At 48.4% G+C, this 15,544-nt stretch overlaps 1 protein-coding gene across 2 annotated transcripts in view; it reads right to left on the bottom strand.

Moving 5' to 3' along the window:
- The window catches only part of LOC144122077 (E3 ubiquitin-protein ligase RNF10), a 66,264-nt gene that overhangs the window by 548 nt on the left and 50,172 nt on the right, over nt 1-15,544 (bottom strand). For both annotated transcript variants that reach the window (XM_077655593.1, XM_077655594.1), the window contains 2 exons: nt 6,858-6,970; nt 5,831-6,077 (listed from right to left, as the gene is read on the bottom strand). In XM_077655593.1, the coding sequence (XP_077511719.1) occupies nt 5,831-6,077; nt 6,858-6,970 (360 nt within the window). The remainder of the gene's footprint in view (nt 1-5,830; nt 6,078-6,857; nt 6,971-15,544) is intronic.

Here is a 15,544-nt window from a genome sequence, read left to right as displayed (position 1 = left end):
GGTGGTTTAACGTCCCAAAGCGACCCGGGGCTACGAGGGATGCCACTGTGAAGGACTGCGGAAATTTCAAACACATCTGGGGTTCTTTAACATGCACCGACATCGCAGCGTACACGGGCCTCTAGGATTTCGCCTCCAACAAAATGCAACCGCAGTGGCCGGGATCGAACCCACGTCTTTCGGGTCAGCAGCCGAGCACCATAACCACTGAGCCACTGCGGCACCTGTTCACATCAATTTAATTACACCAACAACAAAAGAAGAGGTTCATTGGAGACCATGGTTTGCGAGCATGGTTCAACGCATTTATCCCAAACATAGGATAGCACCCACTAACTGATGAGGAACTTGAGCTGGTCCTGAATGTGCAATTGCCCTAAGAAATTTTAGAAACTGCAAAAATTTTTAAAAATTGGTTGGAGGCACTCTTAAGTGTGGGAAGGTGAAAGCCATTTGCGACTCATTGCACTGATTTGAATTTTCCGCGCTAGAATTCATTATCATTCAATATCATTACAGTATATAAATCTCAACTAAACCCTGTACCACCACCAGAGCTGTGTCGTAATGATCAAGACAGCTCGGCAAACACGTAAGAGGTAGCAGGTGGGCTGGAATTCTGTGCAGTGCCACATGCGATGCACTCCAGGTTGGCATTCCACCCTACCGAAAGACTGTGACGGTAACCGGACACCGGCTCCCTCGCCGGATTGCGGGTTGGGTGCAGTCCTCCTCTATCAGAAGCAAAACCATTCTGCAGCGGTTTTTCTCCTAACCTTTTAGTTCCCGAGTTAAGGGGGGACGCGGGTCTTGAAATCGCGAAAAATGGTCAAAAATGGCAATTTTCAAAAATTGCGATTTTGAAGTCTTTAATGTCCCAACTATGCCTCTACAAAATATTTTAGCTGAATTCCAACTCAAAGTATGAAAAAAACGGCAATTTAGAAACGTCGGTGAGCCGAAATTGAACGCCAAGCGCGAAGGTTTGCCCCATTTTCAATCTGCCGCAGCTCTGCGCGACGCGAACCGATCGGCGCCATCTTGGTCTCGTTTGAAAGCTGGTTTCCCGCTCTCCAATTTGGCGCCTTACGGCAAGCTGTAAACCCTCGCACAGCGGAGCTATCAGCACCCGTTCGCAAGGGGGGAAAGCGTCGCGAGACGGCCGCCGATTGGGTAAAACGGGCGCTCCTCGAGGCGCAGCCCTCTGATTGGCCGTGACGCATGCTTTGCCCCCCGCGGCCGCGTTGTTCGGCTCCTTCCCGTCGTCTGCTTTCGCCTGCACGCCCGTCATTTTTCGCGCTCCTCTTTGTTTCCTAGTATTTTTCGTTCTGCCGTTTTCCTTATCGTTATTGTAGACATTTTGGCTATTGAATCGCTTCTTTTAGCCCCGAACTTCGTGCTTTTGTGTGTATTTGCCTGCCTGATGTCTTTGTTCCGTGTGTCACGATGGCCCGAGACGCGCGCTTGAAAGCAAGCACGCGAAAAACAGTCGGCAAAAAGAGACGCGCATGGAATAAGTAGAGCGCTGCATCGTCGAGAACTGCAGCTTCGGTGATGCCGCAAGCTGCTGTACCCTCGGTGGATGCGGCTGGACTGAGCTCGCCAACAACAGCTTCGCCGGTGGACGCGGCTGAACAAACCCTGTTGACGCCAGCATCGCCGGTGGACGCGGCTGGACAATGCCGATCGCCGTCAACTTCGGCGTTACCGCAAGTCTCTGCAGTGCCGGTGGATGTGCCTGGACTAAGCCCGTGGAAAATATCGACTTTTGATACGCTGCAAGCCGCTTCGAATTCCATGTCGTCGGAAGCGGCCGAGCCGGCTGACCTAAGCCTAACGTCGACTTCGGCGTTTGCGCACGCCGCTTCGTGCCGACGGACGCGGCTGAACCGAGCTCGCGTGCTCAACGCTTCGACAAGCACGCGCAGCGCGGACCTTGGCAGCGCGCCAAGCCGCTGCCGCCGCTGATAACGTCATTTGTTTTTTTTTAATATATATATATTTTGAGGAGAGCTCCGAGGGGGGGGGGGGGGGCGCTCGGCGAACATGGCAGAGCGCCAAGACGTTGTGCGCTCTAAGCTGAAGCTTGAACATTTGAACATTCGCATTAGACACTCCTCACTGTCCTGTTTTTAACCTCGCAAGAAGCAGTTTCTCGCTTCAACCAAGGAATGGCAACAACCAGCAGAGCTGTTGCAGCACAGCTTGGTTACAGGCCTGGGAGCTGCCTCATTGGTAGGAGCCTTGAAAAAGATAACAGAGGCTGTGCAGGTCTGATAAGGGTCACACCAATGCTGAAAAGGTGAAGAAGAGGATGGCCAAGAAGCACAAGCCTGACAGCACCCATGACTACTGCCCAGGACTTTTGTGAATGTGTGGCAGATTCAAAGAAAATAGCAAGTGATTTTCGGAGCTTTTTTTTTTGTCAAGTGCCAATGCAATACAGAGGTTTTCATAATCTTTACATGAACAGATTTCTGTAAATTTGGTGTTATTGTGTTCAGCAATGACTGGGCGGCATGCTAAAGCATTAAATTTTTCCATATGATCAGTAAACAAAAATGGCAGAGTAAGCAAAACTTTGAATGCAATTTTCTCAGCTTTGCTTTTTCGATCAAATGCCTTTGCCTTACGGAACTTTTCATAATGTTTGCATCGACTGATTTTATTGAAGTAGGTATCATTTTTTTCAGCAACACCTCAGCTACATCCTAAAGCTTTCCAATTTTCATTAAACCCAATAGACTAGCAATTAGGTCAGATCTAAGCTAATTACTCCCACATTGTTTTTTTCTTTCCTACTTTGTTATTCATTCATGACCTATGTGATGACTTTTTAAAAATTTCTTTAGCTTTAGGATGTGCAATAGGCCCTTAAGAATGACAGCATTACTTTAAAACTAGTTTTTTTCATTAAGAAACCACCATAATGGCCCGTAAGAAAAGACCTAAGTGGCATAAATTATTTTGCCATATCTTCATTTCTAGATGAGATATATAAAATCTGAATATATATTTGGGATTAGCATTCAAAGATATATCTGCATGCCAATTTTCAGGAAGATATGTTAAGAAATAAAAAAAAAGTTTTCAAGACCCTCATCCCCCCTTAAGACTTCCGGCACGTGCAAAGGCCCCAAGTTTATAGGTCCGGTGACAAGGTTACGTGACCTAGGATGTAACGGACGGACACGAGTATGAGCCATTAAAGGCTTCCGCCTTAAAAAGGGGGATTTCCTGGCTGCTTGGAGTGCTGTGCAGGTCACAAGTGCGCTGTGCAGGTCACACAGAGGAGTGCAGAGCGCAACCTTCAGTTCCAGGACCGCATGATTGGGCCACTAGGAAGAGAGCTTTTTCGTGACATCCGTGTTCTGAGAACTTTTGTGGGTACCTATACATACTACCGTGCTCAAATGCAGCGATGTGATTTGGGAACAAGACTGAGGTTGGTAGCTTCAGCATGTCTACAGGCCACGTACATATGCAAAGCAGCCCATCTGCAGGAGTGGTACAGTGTAACCCACTTATAACAATATGAGATATAACAATACATCGCTTATAACAATCAAATTCTATAGTTTTATCAATTCGCCCATTACCTCCAAGTAAAAATAAACCATATGTAACGATATAATTATCGGCAAAATAACGTATACTGCATAGACCAGTCCTAACGCATATCTGGGAGTCTGGAAAATCCTCATTATAAGTGGCATTGCAGTGTAACCAAAACGTAGTTTTCACACGCATTCGCATTTTCAGAATGGCAAGCCTACCTTTTAAAGTGCACCTGACAATGCATCAGACGCAAAACACTGCAATCACAGGCAACAAAGAAATTTATTTGATCTTTTTGTCAAAGCGTCGTAATGGATGAAAGAACGACGTTATTTTAGTCTGGCGCTGCAATTGAACAGCATTGCTAATGACGTCATCTTCAAAACAGTTAAGCACCTGAGCTGTTCCAACAAACTGCGCCTCTACTGCGCTCAGAGAAACCTCAGCAAGCAAGCTCTCAAGTGCTTCACTGTTGTTGAAGATGAAGTCATTATAGCAGCGCAGTTCAATCACAGCGCCAGACTGAAATAACGTCGTTCTTTCACTACGACGGTTCGACAAAAAAGATCAAATAAACGTCTATGTTGCCAGTGATTGCAGTGTTGTGCATTTAATGCGTTGTCAGGCGCACTTTGAAAAATAGACTGGCCATTCTGAAAACGCAAATGCATGGAATAAAGCTATGTTTTGGTTACAGTGCAGTACCGCTTATAAAGCGGATTTTCCAGAATCCTGCGGTATGCGTTGTAAGCGGTCTGTGCTGTAGTTTCCGCTCGTTTGTGGATTTGTGAACTGGGTAAAACCCCCCTCCCCCCACTACCACTACTGTCATTGACGTGGTTGAGAATTTTTTTTTAACTTTTCTTGTGCTTTTCCCCGTTTCGCATTGTCTGCAGCTCAGACCTCGGCAGCGCAGCAAAATGCTGTGCGCCGATAAAATCGGGGCATGCTTATCTTTTGATGGGAGCTCCGGAGGGGTGGCTCTCTCAGCGAACTTGACAGAGCGCCAGGACGCTATGCTCCCTTGGCCGGAGCACGGGCAGTAGTGGCTACGTATGGGCAATACCTTTTTTTGCCAGTCCAGACAGGACGACAATCAGTTGTAAGGATCGGATTTTCCAGTTTTCTCAATATCGCTATAAATGGATTGCACTGTACAGAGATCCATTTGTCAACACAGCTGGACAAAATACATGCCTTTGACATGGCGGTGGCCACGAGACGTCATGGTTTGAGAGCAGTTTTTTTGTGCAGTTTATTACACTAACTACGAGGGCACTCTGTTAGCAGAGTAATAGAACCCCATAGAAGTGCACCATTACCACTGTTACTGTGGCGCACAGCAAGCCACAAAGCCAAGCCAGAAGGGCCAGTTCCAAGAGCTGCAAACCATTTCAATCACCGTTCGTGCATGCTGAGTGGGGAACCCCAACAAGCAGCCAACAAATAGACACACAGTTCGTGAACAGTACACAATAGAGCACCGATGCATCCAAAACTCCATAAAGTTCTACTTGTACTGCATTTGCACAAATGTAACCACCAAGCAAAGTGTAAGTGGGTTTTTGAGCGTTTAGAAAGTATAAAAACTAGTTAACTAAATTCACTATGTGGCCACAAAACGTTTAGGGCACCCACAACCAAGGATATGCATGAACACAGCGTTGTTAGAACGTTATTTGAAAAGGAACACTTCAGAAGTGCATGGAGCCCAATGAAACATCACAGCAAACTGAGAACTGAATTTTAAAGACGTATATTTTTTTGACAAGATCGAAATATTTATGTGCAAGGGGTTCGATTCTGAAATGGCAGAGATTTTTACAGACAATTTTCTATCAACGGATATATACATTTTTACTTACTCTGATGCTGGAAGCCATGAAAAACAAGTGTGAACAGCATGCTCTGCGAAGAACCGTTTTTTTTTCTTTGGCCAAAACTCGCTGTCATCACACATTCTAAGCAGCTTAAGAATCATCAAAATCATCTACAGCAATTTCCCACCAGCAAAGGTGCGGAGTCATAAAATGAGGTGACCCAGTCTGCCAGACACGAGTTAGATGGATTCGTTGCAGCATAGCATGCACGTATGTTTCTCCATGTGCAGTCGATAGGGTGCACTGACCGTACTGCCAACGACAAGAGCTATAGTGGAGTGTGGTACCATTGTTGCTTAACACTGCAACCCACTTGCCTTCAGGAGCCCAGCAAAAAATTTCCATTCTCACATAACATCTCGTGTCATGCAAGAAGGTGCCTTCCTCCTCACCGGGTGACCGGGTGGTGCCGTCGGCATGGGCGGCAGCAGACGCTGCCGCAGCTGCATTCAGGGCCTCTTCCAGAGCAAGGCTGAAGGAGTGGCGGAACAGGGGCACTGGGCAGCCTTCCTCGTCATCGTCCGCATCAGAGCCGGTTGCTGCTCCTCTGGTTGAGGAAGGAGCACCTCTCACTGGTGGGCCACGCTGAAGGCGGCTGGCCGTTGCACCCGAAGTGCCGGCACTGCGTGTCTGCAGCATCTGTGGTGGGAAGTAACAAGGTACGATTGCAAGATCTAGGCCAGGGACCTCCAGGCCGAGTAAGAAGTTAAAACATGCTTCAAAATGAGTGAGCAAGCACTGTTTACAGTGGATAAAGATGTAGTGCGTGTGTGCGCACACCGCTAATTGTAAGCTGGACAGAACAACCAATAAGAGATTGCTGGCAATGGATGACACTGGTTTCTGAGGAGAGTGACAATCTAAATTTCAACTCCTGCGGTGCAGTAGAAGTCTCTCTGTAAAGGATGCCCAATGGCATAGCCCATCACTTGGAGACTAAGGAAGACCTTTGCAGCAATTCAACAATGTGAAATCCCTTTTTGATGAATACTATAGACAACCTTCAAACAATGGCATCAGGGCAAAATTGGCACCACTGATGCTGATGGCTGTGTCCGCCACTAGCGATGCAAAGACCGGCGCAACAAGTGAAGGTGTCTGCATATGCAGTGGTGTTTTCCACTGTTACATTCCACACTCTGACAAGCTCCATGGTGCCACTAATGTGCCAAAGCTCAAGACACCAAATTCAATGAGTGCTCTCATCAAAGTAGTAAATTTACTCACTGTGTGGTAATTGCCGACTGGCAGCACATCAGGCATGTATATCAAACCCCACAAAAGATGCTCTGGTCGCTGCCTCACCTAATCAGGCTAGTGCGCGTGTGCAAAGACACCTTTTGAAGCCTGTCAGAACACCCCCAGTGTCTTTCTTTCTCAGCACTGCAAGGCATGCTGCCCCCACAGGAGTCAGCTGACCTGAGCAAAGGACACCCGGTTCCCTGAGCCGCCTGCGGTGGCAGCTGCTTCCTCGGCCAGGCTGCTTCCACTGCTGCCACGCTGCGGCTGCTGCTCCTCTTCCAGATCACCCACTGCAATGCACACAGTTCCACCCATGATGCACAGTTCCAACCACCACACTCACCATCCCGAACGAGAATAGAAACGACAGAAAAACTGAAGCCAACACTCTCATGGAAGCTGGGACAAAAGAAATAAACGCAGCTCAACCAATGCTGACATCTGTCTTGGAAACGTGAACGGTGCCTTCATCCCAGCACTGAGCTCTGAATCAGACCAAAGGAATTAATTTGCGCTTCCAGTTACCATGCCCATGAAATGCTAGGGTTCAGTTACAGCTGGTTGTGGCGGCGAATATAATTTCACTCAAGCCATGCCACACAGTGAACTCTGGAAGTACCACGAAGAAGTTGGCACAAGCAGCAGCAGTTCACGCCACTGCAGGCAGAGGCCGCCACCCGCCATGCCTCCTCGTTCTTCCACACTACACCTATGCCACCGATACCATAGGAGACATGCTGAACAGTATGTTATGCACGAAGGAGGGCACCAAGAGCAGACTGGTGTCTACTCAGCTAATCACCCTGTCACATCCAAAAACCAGCAAAGAAAATACAGTAGCAGACAGATTTTTTTCATACTTGACGATGTTTCAGGCCTTGATGGCAAACCGTCACACACATCACAGGAATGTGTACATATTCGCAACCGGCACATCAAACTTTTTTGAGCCTGAAAGTTCAATCTTTAGGACTACATAAGTCATCAGTAAGCACTACTGCTGTAGTGAAGCAAACTCTCCGCTTTTAAATGAATGTATAGATGAAGTGACTTGAATATGCATGTAATTTTTGCACCTCGTTGTTGCCACTCAAAGCTTGCACACACTACTCTTCTTTTAGAGAAAGGTCCTGAAACTTTTATGCCCCAAGAAAGCCCAACAGCCTTCAATATGTGCCAAGGAATTCCTTCTATTCTATGTGCCGGTGCTCGTACAGTGAAAGCTCGTTAATTCGCACCTCGTTAATTCGAACTTTTGGATAATTCGAACTGACCGTTACGGTCCGGCCACGCTCCATAGGTGTCTATGGGTAAACCAACTCGTTATTTCGTATGCACGTCGGCTCCTCCATGGATAATTCGAACTGCGCGCCGCCGCGTGGTGATATTTCATACTTCACTACAAGCTTTCTTTGTGTAACGATAGGTGGCGCGAACGCTCCAATCCAGCTCACCCACTATCATCGCCATCAGCTCAGTCCCGGATGAGCGGAGCGAGGGGGCGAGGGCAGCGAGGTGTCGCGAGTAGCAACAGGTTCTTTTTCCTTGTGGGTTGCTCTTTGTGCCGGGTCGCCCTTTGTGTCGTGTCACTAGGCCTAGTATTTTCTTCGACGCTCCGGAATCGTCCTGCTGCTGTGCGATCCGTGCCTCGAGTCTTAAGAGCTGTTTCCTTCGATCGTTGCGGAGTTCGCAATGTCTTCTCGCAGCCAAGGCTACAGCGCCAAAACGCTCAAGGAGAAGGTAGAAATCCTTCGTGAAGTGGATGCCGGGAAGGTAAGCAAATTGGAAATTGCGAAGAAGCATGGCATCCCTAAAAGCACGCTCTCAACTTATATCAAGAACAAGAGAGCGATTGAGGATGCCTATGAAAACGAAGTTTTCGCCAGCAGTCGCAAGAGACTTCGGCCTGCGAAGCACCCGGAATTGGAGCACGCGATGGTCAGTTGGATAAGAGAGATGAGAAGCCAGGACATTCCAGTGAGTGGCCCGATGGTCATGACGAAGGCAGCAGACTACGCGCTTCGCCTTCACATCGAAGGTTTCAACGCCTCAGAAGGCTGGCTTCATCGCTTCCGGGACAGGCACAACATCGTGTTTCGCGCTTTGTCGGGTGAAAGCAAAGATGTCAACAGCGAGACATGCACGACGTGGCAAATGGGTGCTTTGCGGGAGTACCTGGAAGCCTATTCGCCGCATGATATATTCAATGCGGATGAAACAGCGCTCTTCTACAAGCTGCTACCAAGTAAGACGATGACTTACAAGGGAGACAGCTGTGCAGGCGGGAAGCGTAGCAAGGAGCGCGTAACCGTCTTGGTCGCAGCAAACATGACCGGGACGGAGAAGCTGCCCCTGCTCGTCGTAGGTAAGGCCCTGAAGCCTCGCTGCTTCAAGAACATCTGGACGCTGCCAGTGGAATACACCGCTAATCGTAAAGCGTGGATGACGCGGGAAATATTCAGACAGTGGCTGATCAAGCTCGACCGCAAGTTTGAACTGAGTGGAAGAAAGGTTCTTTTTATTGTGGACAATTGTTCCGCACACATGGTTGATGTGGAACTGAAGACTATTAAGCTGGCCTTTCTCCCGCCGAACACAACTGCAGCTCTGCAACCCATGGACCAGGGCGTCATTAAGAATGTAAAGTCATTTTACAGGCGCCACATGTTGGAACGCTTGGTTTTGTGCGCGGGCACGGACTACTCTGTGACACTGCTCACAGCTTTGCATATGTTGGTGCGTGCCTGGGATCAGGTCACGGCAGCAACAGTTTCTAACTGTTTCCGGCACTGTGGCTTCAGTGTGGCCGATGAGGGCCCAGGCACGGAAGCAGCTTGTGAGCCAAGTCAGGAGTGGATCATCCCCGCAGGTTTGCGTGACGCGCTGGAAGATGTCAGCTTCGACGACTACATCGACGTAGACAACAGTGCAGTGGTGTGTGGTGCTTTGACCGACGAGGACATCATCGCGCAGGTAACGGGCGAAGAACCTGTTGTCGATGACGACGAAAAAGACGACGAAGAAGAGGCGCCAGTGCGGCCTTCAGCTTCACAAGTGATGGAGGCGATCGGTGTCGCGCGCCTGTTTTTCAGTTTTGAGGAGGGCGAGGATGATGCTCTGCGTCAATGTCGCACTTTGGAAAGCAAAGTGATGAACATTGCTTTCAAAGAAAAAAAGCAGAAAGTGATCACTGATTACTTTCGTCAATGAATAAAGTGAGTTGCAAGTGTTTTCTAGCAACCCAGTCTCGTTTCTGGCGTTTTTTTTCATGCCTTTCGTTATTTCGAATTCGGCTTAATTCGAACTCGTTAAGCGTCCCCGTGGAATTCGAATTAACGAGCTTTCACTGTACAAGGCGAACGCTTCAATCAATGGGCGTTGCTTGTGAGTGGACCCTTAGTGCTTATTACAGTTATCTCTTCTGTAAGCATTTGTTTGTTTCCTTGCTTTCAGAAAACAGTTTTTCATTATACAGTCAAACCCACTTATAATAATATTGAAGCCATGGAAATACCAGTAATAACCGACAGTTGTAATAACAGGGTTGTGCCAAAAAAAAAAAAGAAGAGATGCATACATTATAGCATTTACTGACAGCAAAGACCCAGAGGGGATTTGATCATTGTAATGCCTGCAAAAGCTCACTAATTTGAACTTCACGGGAACCGGAACAATGTTCAAATTATCGAATGATTCTGAAAAACTAAGAAGACCGACTGGAACACGGTGTATGTTTGGTGAAAGACTGGGCAATGGTTGCTTGGTTTTGAGATGGACAGTGCCACGATTATTTTTTTTTTTATTTTCATAAATGCTTTATTGCACGCATACTGTCGAAAGCGTCGAAGCAGAACTGCTCAAAAGTGGTAAGGGCCTCCCCAACAATGTTCACGGTGCGATGCGCAAGCGCTGGAGCTCCACCGCTACTTCGTCACACCCCTCACAAGTGGCAGTGTCACGTGTGAGGCAGCTTCACTGTACAAACTGCGAACGGCACGTGACGAGCGCGCAGTTTCAGTGAACTGGAAGCACACTGGCGTTGTACGCATGTCTCAGGTGCACGGATGACTCTTCAGCATAGAATACAGATTTTAACAAGGCTATCTGGTCGATCGCCTGTCGTGGCAGTCATACCGTATTTACACGATTGTAAGTCGACTCGAATGTAAGTCAACCCCCCCAAAATCACGTTTCCGAAAAAAAAAACTTCCGAGGTTGTTTAAGCTTGGCCTTGAATAGTTGAACGCAATAGCATTATCCAGCGGCCACCATTTATCGCCAGCCGCTATCGGCTGCCGCGCGTCGCAGTGCCCATGGGCACATTCCAAAAAGAAAATGTGTTGCTCACTGGACTACACATCCACACTTGCGCCATCGCCCTCACTAGCGCTGCCATCGTGATCGCTGCTGCGGTCCCACAGCACATCGTTTTGATGTCGTCATCCAGCGAAATCCCGCACTTCACAAACAACCACATCATGATATCGCGTGGAACAGCTGAAAATTTTCCTGAGTAATACTTGTTGGGGGGCTAGTTGGTGCATATTTCCAGAAGAGGGTTGTAGCGCCGAAAAAGAGGGCTGTAGCGGCTGTCCCGTCTCGCTTGCTATGTTTTGTCTTTTTCGGCGCTACAACCCTCTTCTGGAAAATTTTCCTAATTGCAGCTGCCACACCTGTATCACCCGTTGCGAACGTGGAACTTTTGGCCTGGCACGCAGTTGTTTGTTTCTTCGGCGTAAAGAATGACAGCCATCTTGAATGTAGCAGTGAGCGGGCGCCGGTCGCTTACTAGACACGGAGCACAAATACTGACGAAGCACTACATTAAACCTTTTGAAACGCAGCCGGCAGTAGTCAAATGCGTCAGAGCCAAAGAGAAACTACGCGTCAATGATGTCTGCTCTTCCGTCAGCTACCGACACTCCCCCACTCCACTGCCAATCCAAGTGGGGGTGCCACCTCGACTGGAACAGCAGCCCTTCCATCAACTATCAATGCTCCCTTGAGCGCCCGAGCGCACATTTGAAAGTAAAAAAGAAAACGTGTTGGACGCTTGAGCTTCCCGTAAAACGTGATTGCGTTATCAGGCCGGCAGTAGTCAAATGTCAAATGAGTCAGAGCCAAAGAGAAACTACATATGAATGGCGTCGGCTATTCCGTCGGCTACCGACACTCCCGGTGCTATTCCCGTTCCGAGTGGAAGCGCCTCCTCGATTGGAACAGTAGCCCTTCCATCAACTATCAGCGCTCCCCTGAGCGCCGAGAGCGCATTTGAAAGCAAAAAGAACAAGTGTTGGACGCTCGAGCTTGCCGTGGAATGCGATTGCATTATCGGGCAGCCACCGCTTATCAATGTGGGGTGCCAGTTTGCTGCTTATCGATAGCCGCCATCGGCTGCTGCCTGCGGTGAGAGGGGATGCCAGTTCTGCGCGCTGACATAGCAGCTGCTCAAGGCCAGCACCAAGAGTGTTGCAAAAGAGCCGCGCAGCAAAAATGCAACCACGCTGTAGCATGCCTGGTGTCTCGTTTGTGTTGCCTTTACTTATAGTTCCATGTGTTCCGCCCCCCGACCTCGGATTTTCAATTTTTGAAAAATAGATCGACTTACAATCGTGTAAATATGGTACCTGAACGCAGCCTCCGTTCGGAACCCATTTGAATTAACCAATACGAGAACCGTAACGTCAGAATTAGCGAGCGTACGACGCCATAGACTTACAAAGGCGTTGGCCAGGACTGCTCTGGCAGTTCGAATTATACGGATTTCTGAATAAATGTAGGTCAAATTACAGTAATCCCGCGTTATAACGAAGTCAGCAGGACGGCGAAAAAATTCATTATAAGCGGTAATTCGGTATAAGCGACCACCCGAGAAAAGCTAAAGCAGCCGAGCTTTAATTGCGCCGCAACTGCAAGGACAAGTTATTAGTGAAGCAGAACTTTATTCAGGTACAAAAAACGGCAGTGAGCTTTGACTGTTTCAAGCTCTTACCGGGCACGTGCAACCCCTGCTCTAATATGACCAAGCACTGCACGAGGCCACGGTCGCCGCCCACGCATTCAACCTTCAGGGTATTTTCAATCGCGAAGGCAGCAGCCGCTTTTATAAGGGGGGGTCACGAACTACTAGAACAGTACCGCACTAATACCCCTGTCACACGGACACTGTAAAGGTACTTTAACTAATGCTCCATTACTCTAAGGACGAACGCGCGCTGCAACACGGATGCGCCAAAGGACACCTAGCTCTAAGGAGCTTCGAAACAAGGCAGCTCGAGTTCGTCCTTTTAAGCTTCAAGGGAGTACTCTCTCTCCCAGCGAGTTAACAGCATAAATAAATTGAGAAATGAAACGTTCAATTTTCATTTATATATTCGCTTCATAAGATTAGTGGTGCTTTAAAATATAAGATCATTTGTTTTGTGGCAGTCTCACCACGCCATACTCGCGTCACGGTAGCCACGGCTCAGTATGGCCAGCACTGTGATGTTATGCTCTGTACTCAGAAAATCATGTCATTATTGCAGTTGAAATTGCTTTGCTTTAACATAATACGGTTATAAAACTAATTTACTAAAAAAAATGTGACATTTCTATATTTACATGTGCAGTGAGGTTTGCAATTTTAATAACGCGTTTCGCCGATGAGGGCGCTAAAAACTTCTTGCGAAGGTCGTTCCGCGACCGTGTAGCACAGACGAACTCCCTTGAAGTAGTGCTCCGTTGGGAGCGTAAAGGAGCAATAGTTCAAAGTGCCTTTAGCGTGCCCGTGTGACAGAGGTATAGGACAGTGCCACAAATGCCGTGGTTTAAGTCTATGGTGTTTGTTGTGCTCAAAAAACGATTAGCCGCTCATTGTGGGTATGCAGCGCGATCGTGAAAACTGAACGGTTTTGCAGTAAGGGCTTAGAAATTTTTTCCCAAGGTGTGCAGCCGTGAAGATTGCAAAACGAGTTTTTCGACGCACCGTTGTCGATGACACTGTGCTAACTCTACGGTTCGAGTGTCTGTGTTAGCGCACCGTCGCGTCCGCGCCATTGACAAATGTCTAGGAACAAAATTCAATGACTGCACCACGCATTTAGACCGTCTAGTCGGAACCGATGGCACGAATCGAGCATGACCGGCTCAAGAAAATCGCCGGGGAAACACCGTGGCTGCGTTGACCCGCTATGTTGACAGCCTGACTCGCCACTGGCGACACTGATTTTTCGTGTTTTCGCCAAGTTATCGGTCGATTTGCACCGTCAACAGTGCAACGAAGCTAGGGGCGGTGTTTTATTGCGATGATGGCCGATCATGGCGAGCGGCAAGCAAATTTCTAGACCGGCTCCCCAAAGTAGTCTTCCCGATTTCTTAACGTAGCTTCTAGCATCAAACATGGCAAAGGGCATGTGACCAGGCAGCAGCTCGACAACACCATTGTTCACACTTGCAAGCGCGACCTGCCGGTCACCTTCACGTTTGAAGCTAAATCTCTCGGGAATGACGTTCGCGCACTTTGGAGAGTTTCATATGCTTTGGCTGTTGTGAAATGGTTAGGCCAGCGACAATTACGGCAGCCAGGGAGCAGCTCAGCTTGTTGCCCAAAGCTCGGCTCACTCGCAACTGGCAAGTGGCGACTGGACACTTCTTTTGTGCTTTTTGGCAAGTTTCAGCGCCAGAATGCTCTTTAGAGCGGTAAAATTTTGCTCATAAAGCGCACCTCATGGAATGCTACGGCCCAAGTCTGACCACGGTCTTTCGGCCACTTTTCGGTATCCAAGAGACCGTGGTTTCCTGGCATCGCAAAGCGTCAGGAAAACTTTATTTTTGTGTGGATTCTATCACGGGAGACACCAGCGATGCGATTGCGACCATTTCAGGCACGCTGCTCCATAAAATCTGACAGTTTCCGTTCGCTCTGCTGTAAACAGCTGGGGGCACCCAGCACTAATTTGGTACATGTAACAAAGCAGGTCAGCGGTCGTAGGTTTGGTACTTTTGTGGCCTGTTCTGTGCATGCATGAGACTAATTCGTCGGCGGTATTAATTTGACACTACATGCACAAAAGGGCCGCCGCTGCTCAGCGGGTCAAGCTCTTGGTGCACTTAGAGTAATGCGGCTTAAAATGCATGCGTTTGGGTCGGGACCAGAAGAAACTTCGAACCAAGTGATATTTTAAGTAAAGCGATCTCATTATAACAAGTGATTACTGTACGAGCCTTTACAATTAATTACAACTTGCAAAGGTTCCTGTTCGTTGCTATCCACGCCGGTGACAGCTGCCATGATCGCCCCGTCGGTGAGGTCTTCATTTGTCAGAGACTGCATTATCAGCGTGCAAGAATTTTTTTACTCTGCATGCCGCAACGATCATCATTTACCGATGGCCAAAGCACAGTCATCACTGCAGCGGAGGGAGCTTCGCGCGCCTCCGCGTCCCAGGCATCAAGCCCGCTTTCCGGAAGCAATTCTTACAGGAAATCCAGGGAGCGTGCAGAACCAAAGGAGCGTTGACAGCTGACAAGAGAAAAACCATGTTGGCAACGCACATGCTTCGCACCGATTGGGAGTACGCATAACACACGTGGCCAATGCAGCAACGCAACAACTCGCCTGACATGGTGACGCCTGCTCTTGGGACACGTAAAATCTGTGAAGTGGGGACCATGGCCAAGTCGAGACGATGAAACAACCACGCGCTGCCTGTGTCAGGCATAGCTCAGAATGACAAAACACACTGGCGCGTTTTCTTTCTTTGAGCGGCGCACCCCTCAGAAACATTATAATAGACTGTTCCACCAAGGCTCCCTACCTTGCTGCCTATTTTCGTCTCTGCACTGGCCTTTTGCACCGGGGAACGCATCCGCCGTTTCTCTTG

This window comes from Amblyomma americanum, chromosome 2, assembly GCF_052857255.1.
Source record: "Amblyomma americanum isolate KBUSLIRL-KWMA chromosome 2, ASM5285725v1, whole genome shotgun sequence".
In the NCBI taxonomy this organism is placed as follows: domain Eukaryota; kingdom Metazoa; phylum Arthropoda; class Arachnida; order Ixodida; family Ixodidae; genus Amblyomma; species Amblyomma americanum.
This window is presented reverse-complemented; position numbering and strand designations above follow the sequence as displayed.